A 13,960-nucleotide genomic window follows, 5' to 3' on the forward strand; every position below is an offset into this window, starting at 1 on the left:
CTCACCTCAACATTTCATCCCATATGCTAGACATAGTTAGCCTATATAAGCACATCTCACATTTCAGATGGGCTAAATATTACTATAGGTGAACAATATATTGTAATTCAAGCAACGATAAACAGTACTGTAATAATATTAATGTGTAAAGCAAATCAGTCGAAAGCATCGTGGATGTATAGGAAAGTTAACGATGAAACCTTTCAAATTCAAAAAACCGTGAGCTACAAAGATTTGTCCTGAACGCCGACTGAAAGTACCGTGAGACCATCAGTGTAATTCATATAATCTTTACAATGTATTTTATGCAACTCGAGTCGCGAGTTGTCCGCTGTTACTTAATCGTTGCCAGGTAGGCTACTTCCTTCGTGAATGTATCCTACACGCGATACTACAATGACAATATGACGGTTATAGGGCTAGGCCACTTGCATAATTTTGATAAATATTTGTTTTTCCTGACTTGCATTGAAGTGAACTGATCGAAAGGATCAGCTGGCAGGATATGACAAAGGGGATATACGAAGGGGTACTACCTATGTTTACATTTGAGATGGATGCAAACACATATCTAAGTTTTTTGTTTCGTAAGATTCTTCAACCAAGGCTAGGGCACTTGATTTGAAGAGGAAGAAAAACTGCATAGGATATCCTTTTGTAACAGGTATACTCACCTGTGGTAAAGATAACGTGCACGTGTTGCTTGGTTATAAAAACCAGGTTACACAACTAAGTATATATGAGCACCGCCATAGGCTACACTCATTCAGTCAGTCTGTTCATCAACATTTATCCGAGAGCAGAGCGGAAAAGGTACGTGTAAATTATTTTGGTTGAAGCTCATTGTATGAGTCTTGTTCACGTCTGTGCCATAACACATTTTAACGTTAAATGTCTTTGTTGCAGTTAACCAAAATGGAAAAGCACAATCCTGGTCGTTTGGCTTTAATAGTAGCGTCACTCGTTTCCTATATCATCATAATTGCATTCAACATATTGGCCGGTCCAGGACTCTGTGAGTTACTGTAGGCCTACTAGAAATGCAATTCAAAATTCAGAGACACTTTTGGGGTATAATGGGGTTACAAGACACTGTTTGATACAATTCTGTATTTTCTTATCAGATCCATTTAAGTCCAGCACAGGCAATGTGTCAAACGAGTTTGACACCCAGATTACTCCGTCAGGATGGACGTTCTCTATCTGGGGGGTGATCTACGCTTGGTTGACGCTCATGTTGGCCTACATCCTCTCTGGTCTCTGCCGAAAGTAAGATACAACTTCCAGTTTCCTCTCCTATACTCTTTTTATGGTTTATTTTGAAGAATATCTTTTTAGTTGCTGTCTGTATAGTCTAATACATTTCTGTTTTCCATACCAGATATTTTGGGGCTTTACACTTTAATACTTATATTATACTTTCAGAGTAGCTTTTAACTTGGTGAACATACATGTGACATTTGATTTTCTCATCTTTTCTAGAAATGCCTATGGGTGGGTGTACTGCAGTCCTTCGGTGTTGCCATACGGCTTCTTTGCGTCCTGGATCCTGAACATGGGTCTAAATATTGGGTGGTTACTACTGTGGGACAGAACGTAAGTGTGACAATGTCCATCCAATTTTTGCATAACAAAGTACATTTCTTCTAAACCTGGTTATTATCTGGATGTTAATTAATCTAAGTAAACCTGTGATATTTAGGGTAGACTAATGTTGTTTTCTTAAACCTTTTTGAATCTGATGGTTTTTATTTTCTTTCGAAGGTACATGATACCAGCTTTGATTTTTTTGTTTCTGGTTGCCTGCTCAAACTATTCTACGATATTCTTCACCTGTCACGGACTGCACATCTATGGTGCCTGGCTCAACAAGTACCACAAAGTAGACCTCTGGCTAATCCGTGCATTAGTGAGTAAGACAGTTTATTTTCTGTAAAATGCACAGTGGTAGTTTCTTTTTTTATCCAACAAACTGTTACATTTACTTATACAACATTGTTATTGTATATGTATATGAGTTCAACCACCGATAGTCTTACATTTACATTTAGTCATTTAGCAGACGCTTTTATCCAGAGCGACTCACAGTAAGTACAGGGACATTCTCCCCGAGGCAAGTAGGGTGAAGTGCCTTGCCTAAGGACACAACATAATTTTGCACGCCCGGGAATCAAACCGTCAACCTTCTGATTGGTAGCCCGATTCCCTAACCGCTCAGCCATCTGACCCCCCCGTCTTTTCTCACACACCTTGTGCTATATTTTCATAATAACATTTCAGGTTCAGAATGCCTTGTCCACCTACACAACTTGGACAACCATTGCTACCTTGATCAACCTGACCATTGTAATGAACTATGATGGAAGTCTGTCTGCAACGGATGCTGCAACTGTATCTCTCTCTATTCTGACTGTGGTGTTGGTTGTTTGGTAAGTACAGATTAAACCATCTCATGTATCAAAAAGAGAAGCCATGCATGATTTTCATAGTGGGCGTGCTGCAGTATGTCTAAACAGAGGAAGAGATTGGTGTGCATCTTCATCTTTATATTGGTTAATCTTTCCCAGGTTTGTTCTGGAGAACTTTGTTTTAGACAAACACATGCGCTACATCCTCACGATCTACCCAGTTGTGATTGTGGCCCTGGCTGGGAACTTGACAAAGAACTATGATCCATCTTCTCCCAGTCGCAATGCTGTCTTCGAGGGTAAGGGACATTGACAAAAACTATAAATGCAGGGATCAAATCCAAGAAGGCAAATACTGGTGGTACAGATACATGGCACTGCCTTTTGTTCGTGTTTTGTTTTCACAGCAGTATTATACTGTATATTAATACATTATTACAATAAACAATTCAAGATGGTGCTTGGCCCTGGACACACTATATACACACCAATATGTTCATTTGTGTTTCTGTATTTCTTCCCCTTAGCTGTGCTGATGGGTTTGACCTGTTTCCTGTTCGTCGTAAGGATTGGGTTGGTGGTGTGGAGGCACATCAAGAACCCCCTGTACAAACACGTCAGCCCAGGTGAAGCGGTTTCTCCAATGGAGATTGCAGAAAAGACAAAGAAAATACTTCTTTAGTGTTCGTTTGAAACATGTTTTTTAAGAACACTCTTAACTTGTTAAACTGCATGCTCTTATGGTTCTTCCCTTTGGCACTTATTTGGTTTCCACAATGTATGCTTCATGTTTTGGCTGCTCGCAATGTTTGGGGCTATCTCGTTGTTATGATCAGTGACCTATGCTCTTTTGTAAAGCTCTCTCTTGGAAGTCGCTTTGGATAAAAGCATCTGCTAAATGCATAAATGTAAATGTAAAATGATTGAATGATGCATTTGTAAATTGTAATTTTGTAAATAGTTTATTTCAACTGTTATTGGGTTATAATAAAAAGTAATAAAATATGTTTTGTAACTAACTTGGAGTTGGGTGCACTTGATTCTAGTAACCTTTTAACCCCCTCTGTTTATTCAACAGCATGTATTGTAAACATTTGAGTGGTTGTGATCCATTAACTTTTTATGTCAGTTTTATAGCAATATTGATTAGTATACAGCCCACCATAAGCATATAGGTCTAGATAAGAGCACAATCTGAATGGTATGTATTTGGACCTAGGCTACCTCTCCCCAAGTAACCTTTCACCGTGTACCTCTGATCTCAGCGAAGCCACTTTGCGTCTCCATAGTGCCTTGTTCGAAAATAAGTTTTCGACCGATTTGTTTTCAAGCTTTCGAAAAAATAAAATGTAAACTTTCTTTTTACACACAACACGATGGTGTTGTGTATATTTTGCAATACATTTATCAAATGTTACGTTTCTGTTCATGCTTTTGTGTTATCGATTATTTTAAATTGTTAGCTTTGCTTTTGCTAATGCCGTTCTGTTGTGCACCTTAGAGCCACCGTATCCAAATCAAACGAGAAGGCGTTTAGATAAGTCGCGCGCACTTTTGTTTTGCTAGCGGGAATTAGCCGCATAGGTAGCTCTTGTACATTTGACACAATGAGTGAAGTTAAGTTATGTATAGCTCTGCACACGATTTTGTAATGTACAATCGTGTAGATGGAACTATTTGGTAGTCGCAAGACTAAAGTGGCTTTTGTCCATTAGCTCAACTAGCTAGCAGAACGAGAATCAAGCTAACGTAACGACGCTAGGAGTTAGCACTAGCCTTTTAACAAATAGTGTGCTGATGGACTCCAAAATTCCGAAACTGGTATGTATACCTTTAGCTTGGACCGTTAAAAACAACTGAGTAGTCGCAAATGACAATACAATGGGATTGGTCGTTGAACAGCTGGTACTGTAGCTAGTGGTAGCAAGCTGGCCAGCAGAATTAGTATGGAAGAATAACAATGTGTCTTATACCCATCCCTTCACTTCAGGAAAGACCGCAGAAGAGGCTCCGCTACTTCATAAGTCAAGAGTGGTGAGATAACAATTTAGTTTTTACGCGACATCGGTTTAGATGTATTCTCAATGATTCATTTGTTTTTACAACAAATATTTTCAGTGTTGTGGTTATCTAAGTAACATCACGCAAACTAACCGTGCTTGCAATGTTATTATGTTGTTATGGCAGTAAATCTACAGAATTGCAAGACAAACGGTTGCAATTGAAGGACATTGACAAGTTGTTCGATGACCTGGGTACGTAAGAACAGCATTTTTTTTGTTGCTTTTTTAATACTTTGTTATATCCTGTGTTTGATCCTACTGAAATTGGTCAGACTTGGGTGAGCATGAGTCTACACACCATTCACTCTTGGTAACCTGCATGTAGTTAATGAGACCATGTACATTGTTCCAGACTCTACCTCAGAGGAAGAGCTAGAAATACCAACTCTGTCTCCCGTACTGAAGACATGTACTGCTGTAGAGGAGCAGCGGAGTGGATCACCTGTTCCAGAACCATCTCCTCCTAAAGAGACATGTCCTGCTGTAGAGGAGCAGGGAAGTGCATTACCTGTTCCAGAACAATCTCCTCTTACAGAGACATGTCTGGTGTCTCAGGCTGTTACACCTGAGGAGCTAAAATGTGAGGCAATAAAGGCATTGTACTGCCCTACACTTGATGCTGGTAAGAAACATACATGCACAATAGAGTAATTTACTGGAACTGGTCAAATACATGTTGTGAAACTGGGAAGTTTGTAAGTAATCACTGTAATTTCAAATATGACCAGTTTAAAGGCCTGTATTTTGAACCTAATTCTAAGGTTGACCTTTCCACCTATGCGCCTGTACCATTTCCACTGTTGTCCATTAGAGGTTGTGATGCCATTCAAAGAACACGGCCCCATCAAGACATCAAGTCCCATTGAGCAGGAGGTGCATGTGGACAACGCAGACTGTTGCTATAGAGACAAGACAGCCTCTCCACTCTTGTTTGTCTGTGAGGATGAAGAGGATGTCCCTCCCAAACTCAACCCCTCCACCTCACAGGAAGTGCCCTGCAGTGGACAGGCAACAGAAAGGTGAGGGGACAGCCTAAATAAATGTCTTTATTTCGTGTTAGTCATGTATTTAAAAAAATAATGTATTTTTAGTAGGTGCTTTTATTATTGTGATAAGGTAAGTGCATACTTGGTTACTGTCCTGTTCATCCTGATTTCCCCTCGCTTTCATTACATTACATTTACATTTAGTCATTTAGCAGATGCTCTTATCCAGAGCGACTTGCAGTAAGTACAGGGACATTCCCCCGAGGCAAGTAGGGTGAAGTGCTTTGCCCAAGGACACAACATCATTTTGCATGGCTGGAATCGAACCGGCAACCTTCTGACTACTAGCCTGATTCCCTAACCGCTCAGCCACCTGACTCCATGCTTTCCCCTCATCGTAGTGAGGATGACCTCGGGGTGGACTCGCCTCCGACGAAGTTTGCTTTGCTCTGCAAAAAAAAAGCACCGTGGTAAGACTTTTGAATGAAAATACTCATAGTTAATCAGTGATTGTTGCATAATCTTTTAGAATTATTTGCATTTGTCATTCACATTGCTCTGACTTTGGTACTATAGATTATGACAGGACCGTGGCTGTATCAGTGTGATATGTTGACTTGGATCTGTTTGCAGTGAAGAGAATCGTAAAATCCTGGAAAACCCACCACAGTTTGTCCAATGTGCTGTACCTCAGTCCATTCCACAAGAATCCTTGTAAGAATAATTTCATTAAACCTTAAATTCAGTATCCAGAACATGTATATGCTTCTGCAGTGTAGCATATCGGGGGGGGGGGAAGGGGGGGAAGGTTGGGAAGGTTTTCACAGCTGTGATCATTTTGAGGATTTTATAATCTTTTTCTATTTGTTGTTTCGGCTTTTACCCAGGCAAGAAAGGTCCTGCCCTTTAGTCTCAACAGTGACACAGGACACCCAACCTCCTTGTGAGCCCAGACCCTCCCTGGTGACAGAGGACAAGTCCAAAGAAAAGCAGAAAGACGCGTTTGCCTTTCTGTTAAAACTGAGGGAGGCTAGCCAGCCCATACCAGCACGGTAAGACCAGGATACCTGTCTCCCTTTGTCCTCAATGGGTTTACGACTGACTGCCTGTTTCCATAACACAACGCTTTTGTTTGTTAAGGTTAAGCTCACGACCACAGCAACCGTATCCTGGGGTTGCTAGCGCCAAGAGTTCTTTAAGTAATCACTTCAAACTCCCATGTTTTCCAGCTCAAAGCCGGTGCCTTCTAAAGTGAGCGAACCTCCTCCTGAGGATTTTGACGATGACTTCATGATTCTGGAGGATGATGGCCCTAGCTTGTTTTCCATCCCGAGGAAGACTGACCCGAACAAAAGCAAGGCACGGGCAAAGCAGAACAAAGTTCTGAGCTCTTCATCCAACAAAGACGCGTCTGCAGACGTGGTTCCCCAGCGGGACCACGGAGGCTGTGCCCCCGGGGAGCAGGAAGCCCTGGAGGGAACGGAGAACCCGGCTCAACAGGAAGGAAAGGGAAGGAAAGGGAAGGCAGCTCATAGAGGTGCGTCACCGAGACCTGTCCTCTCCACATGCACGGACAAGAAGGGTGCTGTGATAGACCGAGAGCAGAGCTCCAGTCCTGGAAGATTGACGAGGCCTGAGAGCGAGGCCGGTGGGTTCACCAATCAGGACGACCGAGACAAACCTCCGTCAAAGAAGAAAGTAGCTACCAAGGTTTCATCTAAAGCTACATCAGCCGAAGAAGATGGAAAGAAGGACAGACACGGACAAGGTGCCTCTGCCAAACCCAGCAAAAGAAAACAAAAGACGGAGGAGAAAGCTCCCAAACCATCAGATGCTCCAAAATCCAAACCTGCCAAAGATGGTCTGGAGAAGCCCAAGAGGGGAAGAGGCAAGTCTGCCAAGGGGAGCAAAGAACTTTCCCCCGGGCTGGAGCCGCCAGAACCTGCTGAAGAACCTGGTCACGTGGAGGACTTGGAGGAGAACGGAGGAGATGGAGACAGGAAGGAGGAGGAGGATTCTGCGCCAGGTAAGGCTTCCCCTGAACCAGAGAACACGTGTAGCAATCTTCATTTGTTCAGTCATGTCACAGACGTAGACATAACTAAATATGTGTCCTCTCTTGTATGTGAACATGTTGTTAGTATTAATATCTCATTCTCCACTCTTGTTTACCTTTTCTCTTCAGAAAGGGCAAAGAACAAACTTCCAAAAGGACAAATAAAAGCAACTTCTAAGGGCCCCTCCAACCCTAAGGGTAGAGAATCCAAGCCCGTCACTGTGGGGGTTTCTGACCCGCGTGCAGAGAGCCCTGTGCTAGCGAAGAGAAAGAAGTGTGCGCCTGGGGCCTGGTGGCTAGGTGTGTCTGACAGAACCACAAACACCGAGGCCGACAGTGGACCGGCTGTTAAAAAGTCTAAACAGAGCAGCAGGAAGACGGCAAAGGCCTCTCCACCTGTGGTGCAGGACGAGGCGCTGGAAGGAGGTGGAGGTGTGAGTGACAGGAAGCCGTCGAAGCTCTCGTCCAGGCGGTCTGCAGATCCACAGCCTAAGAAGGCTGGTGCGAGGGCCAGGCACACCAGGAAGAGGAAGAGCAGCCGACCAAAGCCAGAAAAACCTGCTGAGACAGAAGTGGAAGTTGTGGTCGACTGTGGTAGCCATGACCAGGGAGAGCTCAGCCCACAGCCCAGTCCACTCAGACAACATACCTCCACTCCCAGTAAGGATCGTTAAAACCTCAACAAACATACTAATATAATGTGGAATATAATGCTCAGCTTTTTGTTATTATTTTTTATTAGCTTTAACTCTTAATAAAATTGATATGTAGTGGAATAATGCTTGTCAATTACGGAGTTGGCTATGGTCTGCTTGGGCTGTAGGTGAATGCTAGGGTTAGGGTTTGTGTTTTGTGTTGTTACTGTTCTGATTGTGCACACTGTGACTTTACAGGTGAAAAGGTGTTTGACCGGGTGTATGGTCGCACCCCCAACGCAAAGTCAGCCCTGAACCACCCCTCCACACCTCTAAGACCCCATAATCACGAAAATATTCCCATGCAAGAAAAACGATGCCGTAAAGCTCCTGGAAACTGGTGGGAAATCGGCAGTCCTCCTGCCGACGTAGAGGCTACCCCCTCGCCGCCACGGAAACCCAAAGACAAGAACACGAAAACGCAAAAAGGTGAGGCGAAGCACCCCAAACCACACAAGTCACCTTCTCTCAGACCGCATCAGAACGGCCGATTGGCCAGCTCGCCCAAACCTCGCCGCACAGCGCACGAGCCACCACTGAAGAAGAAAGACCTCTCTGCTCCCAAGACCGCGAAAAGGTCCCTGGCCACGTTCGCAGCCATCTTCACCTCAGGCGACACAGTGCCCCCAGTGACGAGGGTCAGAAGTGCGGCCCGGCGTGGCGGACGTCAAACATTGTTCCCCTCCCAGGGCCAAGGCTCGGCCCAGAGCAGTCTCGCCAGCGAGGGTACCAACACTGAGGATGTCGATGCAGGTCAAGAACCTTCCGGCAGCTTGATCCCCTGTGATGACACTTCCAGTCCTGTAGAGACTCCTACCATCTCAGTGTGTATGGAGTCTGTAGGCGAGCTGGGAAAGAGGTTGAGCTGGCCCTCCATCAGCCAACGCCTGTCAGACAACACGTGAGTAGCCTTCACTTCTCCTTTCACAGTGTCCCTGTTTTCAACAGTCTGTTCCCTCAGTTCTACACTGTGTTACTTTTGTTTTTTTCACAGGTTAAAGGGCTTCGTAAGTGGGCCGTCCTCCATGATTGATCTGGAGCATCACGAGGAAGACGAGGACATGTGTAAGTTCTTAACTCTGTGGCTTCTGACCCCAAACACCAACAAACAACATCACTCGAACAACAACAACATCTTTGACCCCAAAAAAATCTCCTGTTTAAGTGCTGAACAACGCTGTATCCTTGACCTCCGTCAGGTTTACCGTCGTCCAGATTGTCTGTGCCTGTACTGGCTGGCTCTGAGCTGTGTGGGCCTCCTCTCCGGCCGCTGCTTCTGCAGCAGGAGGACCGGGCCAACCTGCAGGAGTGGCTCAAGGTGCTCTGGCCCACCACCATCAAGGGTGAGCCCAGGACCCCTCCCAGCAGGGGGCTGCACCTCTGGGACAGGGTGATGTGAGATCAGACATCCAGGAATGCTGCTCACCTAGCGCCTGTGTTTGGCCAGCAGTTACACATTCATCCCAAAGCTACGTTGCTGTCCGAGGCGCCTACAACATGGGGCCTCACATGGGGCCTCACATGGGGCCTCACATGGGGCCTCACATGGGGCCTCACATGGGGCCTCACATGGGGCCTCACAAGGGGCCTCACATGGGGCCTCACAAGGGGCCTCACAAGGGGCCTCACAAGGGGCCTCACATGGGGCCTCACAAGGGGCCTCACATGGGGCCTCACATAGGGCCTCACATGGGGCCTCACAAGGGGCCTCACATGGGGCCTCACATGCGTTTGTGCTACCTGTGTACACCTTAGTCCCAGACTACATGTTTTTTTTTTTTACATGACTCGATTGTTGAAATCAGAACTCGATACGTCCAGAACACATCTACAGTGTGTATCTGTGTAACTTTAGGGATTCCTTAAAGGCACAGACCAGAACCAGATCCCTTTTACTTTATTTATCTGCTTCCAGTTAGAAGGATGTTCTGTATCTGATGTGTCATGCTGTATGTTTCTGTGGCTACTGCAGGAGGGGGCCAGATAACTCCGGAGCAGTTCCAGTGGTACTCCTACCGAGGCCGAGCCCTGGGCCTCCGTGTAGACCTGCAGGCCAGCTCCTTCTGCAGCGGAAGAATCCTGCTGGGCTCCTTCATGAAAAAGCCTCTCTGGGTGGATCACAGCTTCACATCGGTGAGTCGACTCGACTTCCTTCCTTCCTCCATCTCTCCTCAGTCTGTTTCTTCCTGTGTTGGTCGTCCTTCACAAGTATGTCTCGTCTTGCAGTTGGATTACCTATGGTCTCGATTCCTCAGAAACAGACTCAGAGGTTTTTGGTTGTTGGTTCTTTTCCAGGTTTATAATGTCCTGACGAGTTGTGTCCGCGTGACCCTCAACGGGAAGGTGTCGCTTTACAACCCCGGACAAACGTTCATGGTCCCATGTGGTAAGAACTCTTTGATTTCCCTTCATCTATTTTTCTGAACCGATTAAATCTAGTGCAGAACTAAAAGCCTTTTTTTCTTTTTTTATGAAATCCAGGATTATGCTTTATCTGAGTTAAATGGGTTACATTTAGTCATTTAGCAGACGCTCTTATCTAGAGCGACTTACAGTAAGTACAGGGACATTCCCCCGAGGCAAGTAGGGTGAAGTGCCTTGCCCAAGGACACAATGTCATTTTGCACAGCCGGGAATCGAACAAGCAACCTTCTGTTTACTATCCCGATTCCCTAACCGCTCAGCCACCTGACTCCCGGGTGAAATGTTCACGACCTATGATTTTCCCCACAGCGTTGGAAATGTCTTTCATGGGCGAATCAGAGCTGTGCCGTGTGAAAGGGTATTTAGGAAAACTGAGCTCAGAATTGAAACATCTTGAATCCTCAACAATCCCTTGTGGTTTTTCTCCTGTTCATGTAACAGGACATGCCTACAACATTCACAACCTCGCCCAGGAGCCTGCAGTCCTCTACTTTAACAGGATGCAGGCTGAAAGCCCAGAGTGAAGACAAGATGGCCGCCCAACCAGCCTTCCTGTCAACCTTTCGACGTCCTCACGGATTTACTCATTGTTCAATTAAAATTGTTTTGGTAGTCCATTAGAGTAAACATGGAGCTTTAACTGCAGATAGGAGCACCTTCTGAAATAATTGTAAGATGATCTTATTCGGATATTGTGTACATAGTGTTAACTGACTGCATTTTTGTCAGTTTTTTAATAACCGTAGCGGTTAAATGGTGCATCATATAAAGTCAACTTAATTGAAATGATGCTCGTGAAAAAAATAAGAAAAAAGAAAAAAAAAACTTTCAGAAGTCATAGTCTTCCTTATTCTTTAAATACTGTGTTAGTCGCTGTACATAAATCAAATTTTTGTGCTTTATCTTTTCTAATGAATAATGTTTTTTAACCACTGTGGTGTAGTTTTGATCAATAGCTACGGTAATCCATTTGAGTTGATGCAAGTACCAGGTTTCACCTCTAGAGGGTGCCATACCATAGAAAATAGTAGATCCAGGACAAACCGCAAGTCCCAGTTTTGAGGGTGGAATGCATGCCGTCTCCGCCGGAGATGTTTAACGGTAGCAGTGTAATTGGTTCTGATAAGGAATGATGGCACCCAAAGCTCCGACATTTATGTAGCAAACAGGATATATATTTGAAAGGTTTCCCCGCCTGCAAATCATTTAGCGCTACTTCAAAACAGGTGTTTGAGTTCCCACACTTACACCATGAGGGTTAGGGTTCAAAGAAGTGTTGTAAGAATTCGTTTTCCATTGTTGAAAGACAGAGTTGATTGGCTCATTGTTTTGTTTTTCTCATATAGCTGGTCTGTATACAGTTACATGTAAACTGTAGATCAAAAAATGGGTATTAACTCCCCAAAATATGTAGAAAAGCACCCACAATTTTTGGGATGAGTGATTTCCTCATCACAGACAAATCCAATCTAATTTTCTCACCTTTTAATGATTTGGACTTTCCCTAATACCATCAGCTCACCAACACAGCCTAAAGCATGCCTTTAGCTAGTTTTTATTTAGCACTAGAACACAAACACTGGGAAGACCCAATTACAGCTGTTGTAGAAGCACTCAGACAGGTCTACCGGTCTGCTGTCTCTTGCTGATCCCAGAGCTGTAGGTCCCAGAGCTTGGGGGGTTACTGTGTTAATGTAGTCGAAAATATTTCCTCCTCAAAGCTTGCAAAGCGCAGACCCCTTTGTTTGTTTTTTTATCTGTGATGCAATGTATTACATTACCTGAAGGCAGTGACTGTTGATTAGAAAAAGTACCTGTGTGCGTGCGTTTCACATAACGGATCGTTAGCTGCACATACGTTTGCGAGGCGCCGTTTAGGAAATGATTCAGACTGTTTCGATGTGTTTGTGTGAGCACAGATTCACATATGAAACGTTCACACACATTATGTACTACATCCACAAATGTGAAATGCTCGCATCGACACATGAAACGCATTCACGTGAAATGTTTGCACACATTCATAATACTGAACATATAGGCCTACATATTATTTCCTGAACGGCCCCTAATACAGACGAGTCAACTGGCGCTAAAATTACTTCGCTGTTTATAATAATGATTTAGATATCCTTGACAAATAGCCTAGGCTACATAAAATAAATACACTGGGCTTTGACTAACTTCGATCCCATCTCCACAACTACATTCCAAAAGTCTGAAGCAGGAGCAGAAAAGTGATGGAGTCATGATGGGCTATTTCCCTCTATCTAGTTGCCCAGAGGCAGAGAGCAAAATGCATAATGCCGGGCTCTCCTAAATTGGTTTAAGTGGTGATAGAGGGTCATCAATTCTGAGCGGGTAAATAATGTACTTGAAAGTCTGTCACCCAACGGACCAAAACTGTAGCACTCATTCTCCTGTTTCATTTTACCCCCCTCCCCCCATCCTTCAGTGGCACCGCAATCAAAGTACACTGAAGAAAAATGACAACATTTGCGACCAAAATGTCGTCTCCCAATAATTTTCAATAGACGTCACGTAAAAGGCCCCGCAAGGCAGCGTGGGATAGCTGGTGACCCGAGCAAGGCAAAAGGCTACTTATTTTTTATTTTTATTTTTTACTATACTAGCTAGTAGCTACACAACAAAAAGGACAGGCACAGGCCAGGGTGAGAATGTCTCGTAAGTAGTTTCTGTAGCTTGATATGGCTTCGTTCTTCTGGTTAGCAATCCCCCACAGTAGTAGCCTACTGTAGTAGTTCTAGCCATAGAATAAAGATCTTTATTATGTCTATGGTTATAGCTACCCCGACATGGAGCGGTGGACAACGATTACAACAGGTGTTGCACCGAAAGCTGTGACCCATCAGAAACTGTGACCTCAGAGGGCGCTGCTGCACATCGTCAAATATGGTGACCTCTGTGGTACTGGCTCTGTGATGACTCCAAATAAGAAAACATGTGTCCAGATTAGTGTAAAGGGATGACATAACTACTCCAAACAATATTTTGAAGTTTAACTCCATTATTAAGCAGTTAACAGTGGGGGTCACATATTCTGACGGCTGTCAGATATGGTGACCTCTGGTACTGGCTCTGTGTTGACTCCAACTAAGAAAACGTGTGTCCAGATTAGTGTGAAGGGATTACATAAGTACCCCAAACCATATTTTGAAGTTTAACTCCTTTATTCAGCAGTTACAGTGGGGTCACATATTCTGACTACTTACCCAATGTGCTGGTCCATTCCATATTTAGTTCTTTCTTTTCTTTACAGATTATTTAAAGTTTGAAATGTAGGTCTAGTGTAAGGTTTTAGGTAGGT

General features: G+C 44.1%; 2 protein-coding genes across 2 annotated transcripts; both read left to right on the top strand.

Moving 5' to 3' along the window:
- Nucleotides 1-1,039: 1,039 nt before the first annotated feature.
- Nucleotides 1,040-3,372, top strand: si:ch211-161h7.5 (uncharacterized). Its single transcript, XM_062479790.1, has 6 exons — nucleotides 1,040-1,269; nucleotides 1,483-1,596; nucleotides 1,765-1,909; nucleotides 2,281-2,429; nucleotides 2,568-2,707; nucleotides 2,936-3,372. The coding sequence occupies exons 1-6, from the start codon at nucleotides 1,235-1,237 to the stop codon at nucleotides 3,088-3,090; spliced, it is 738 nt and encodes a 245-aa protein (XP_062335774.1). The 5' UTR covers nucleotides 1,040-1,234; the 3' UTR covers nucleotides 3,091-3,372.
- Nucleotides 3,373-3,939: 567 nt separating this feature from the next.
- Nucleotides 3,940-11,501, top strand: si:ch211-161h7.4 (nascent polypeptide-associated complex subunit alpha, muscle-specific form). Its single transcript, XM_062479374.1, has 16 exons — nucleotides 3,940-4,229; nucleotides 4,399-4,442; nucleotides 4,596-4,663; nucleotides 4,824-5,093; nucleotides 5,283-5,490; nucleotides 5,859-5,927; nucleotides 6,091-6,171; nucleotides 6,345-6,509; nucleotides 6,687-7,483; nucleotides 7,643-8,173; nucleotides 8,407-9,109; nucleotides 9,203-9,273; nucleotides 9,408-9,551; nucleotides 10,181-10,341; nucleotides 10,504-10,594; nucleotides 11,074-11,501. Exons 1-16 carry the CDS (start codon nucleotides 4,206-4,208, stop codon nucleotides 11,154-11,156), a joined length of 3,510 nt encoding a protein of 1,169 aa, XP_062335358.1. The 5' UTR covers nucleotides 3,940-4,205; the 3' UTR covers nucleotides 11,157-11,501.
- Nucleotides 11,502-13,960: the final 2,459 nt, after the last annotated feature.

The sequence above is a fragment of the Osmerus eperlanus genome, chromosome 15 (assembly GCF_963692335.1).
Source record: "Osmerus eperlanus chromosome 15, fOsmEpe2.1, whole genome shotgun sequence".
NCBI classification, from domain to species: Eukaryota; Metazoa; Chordata; class Actinopteri; order Osmeriformes; family Osmeridae; genus Osmerus; species Osmerus eperlanus.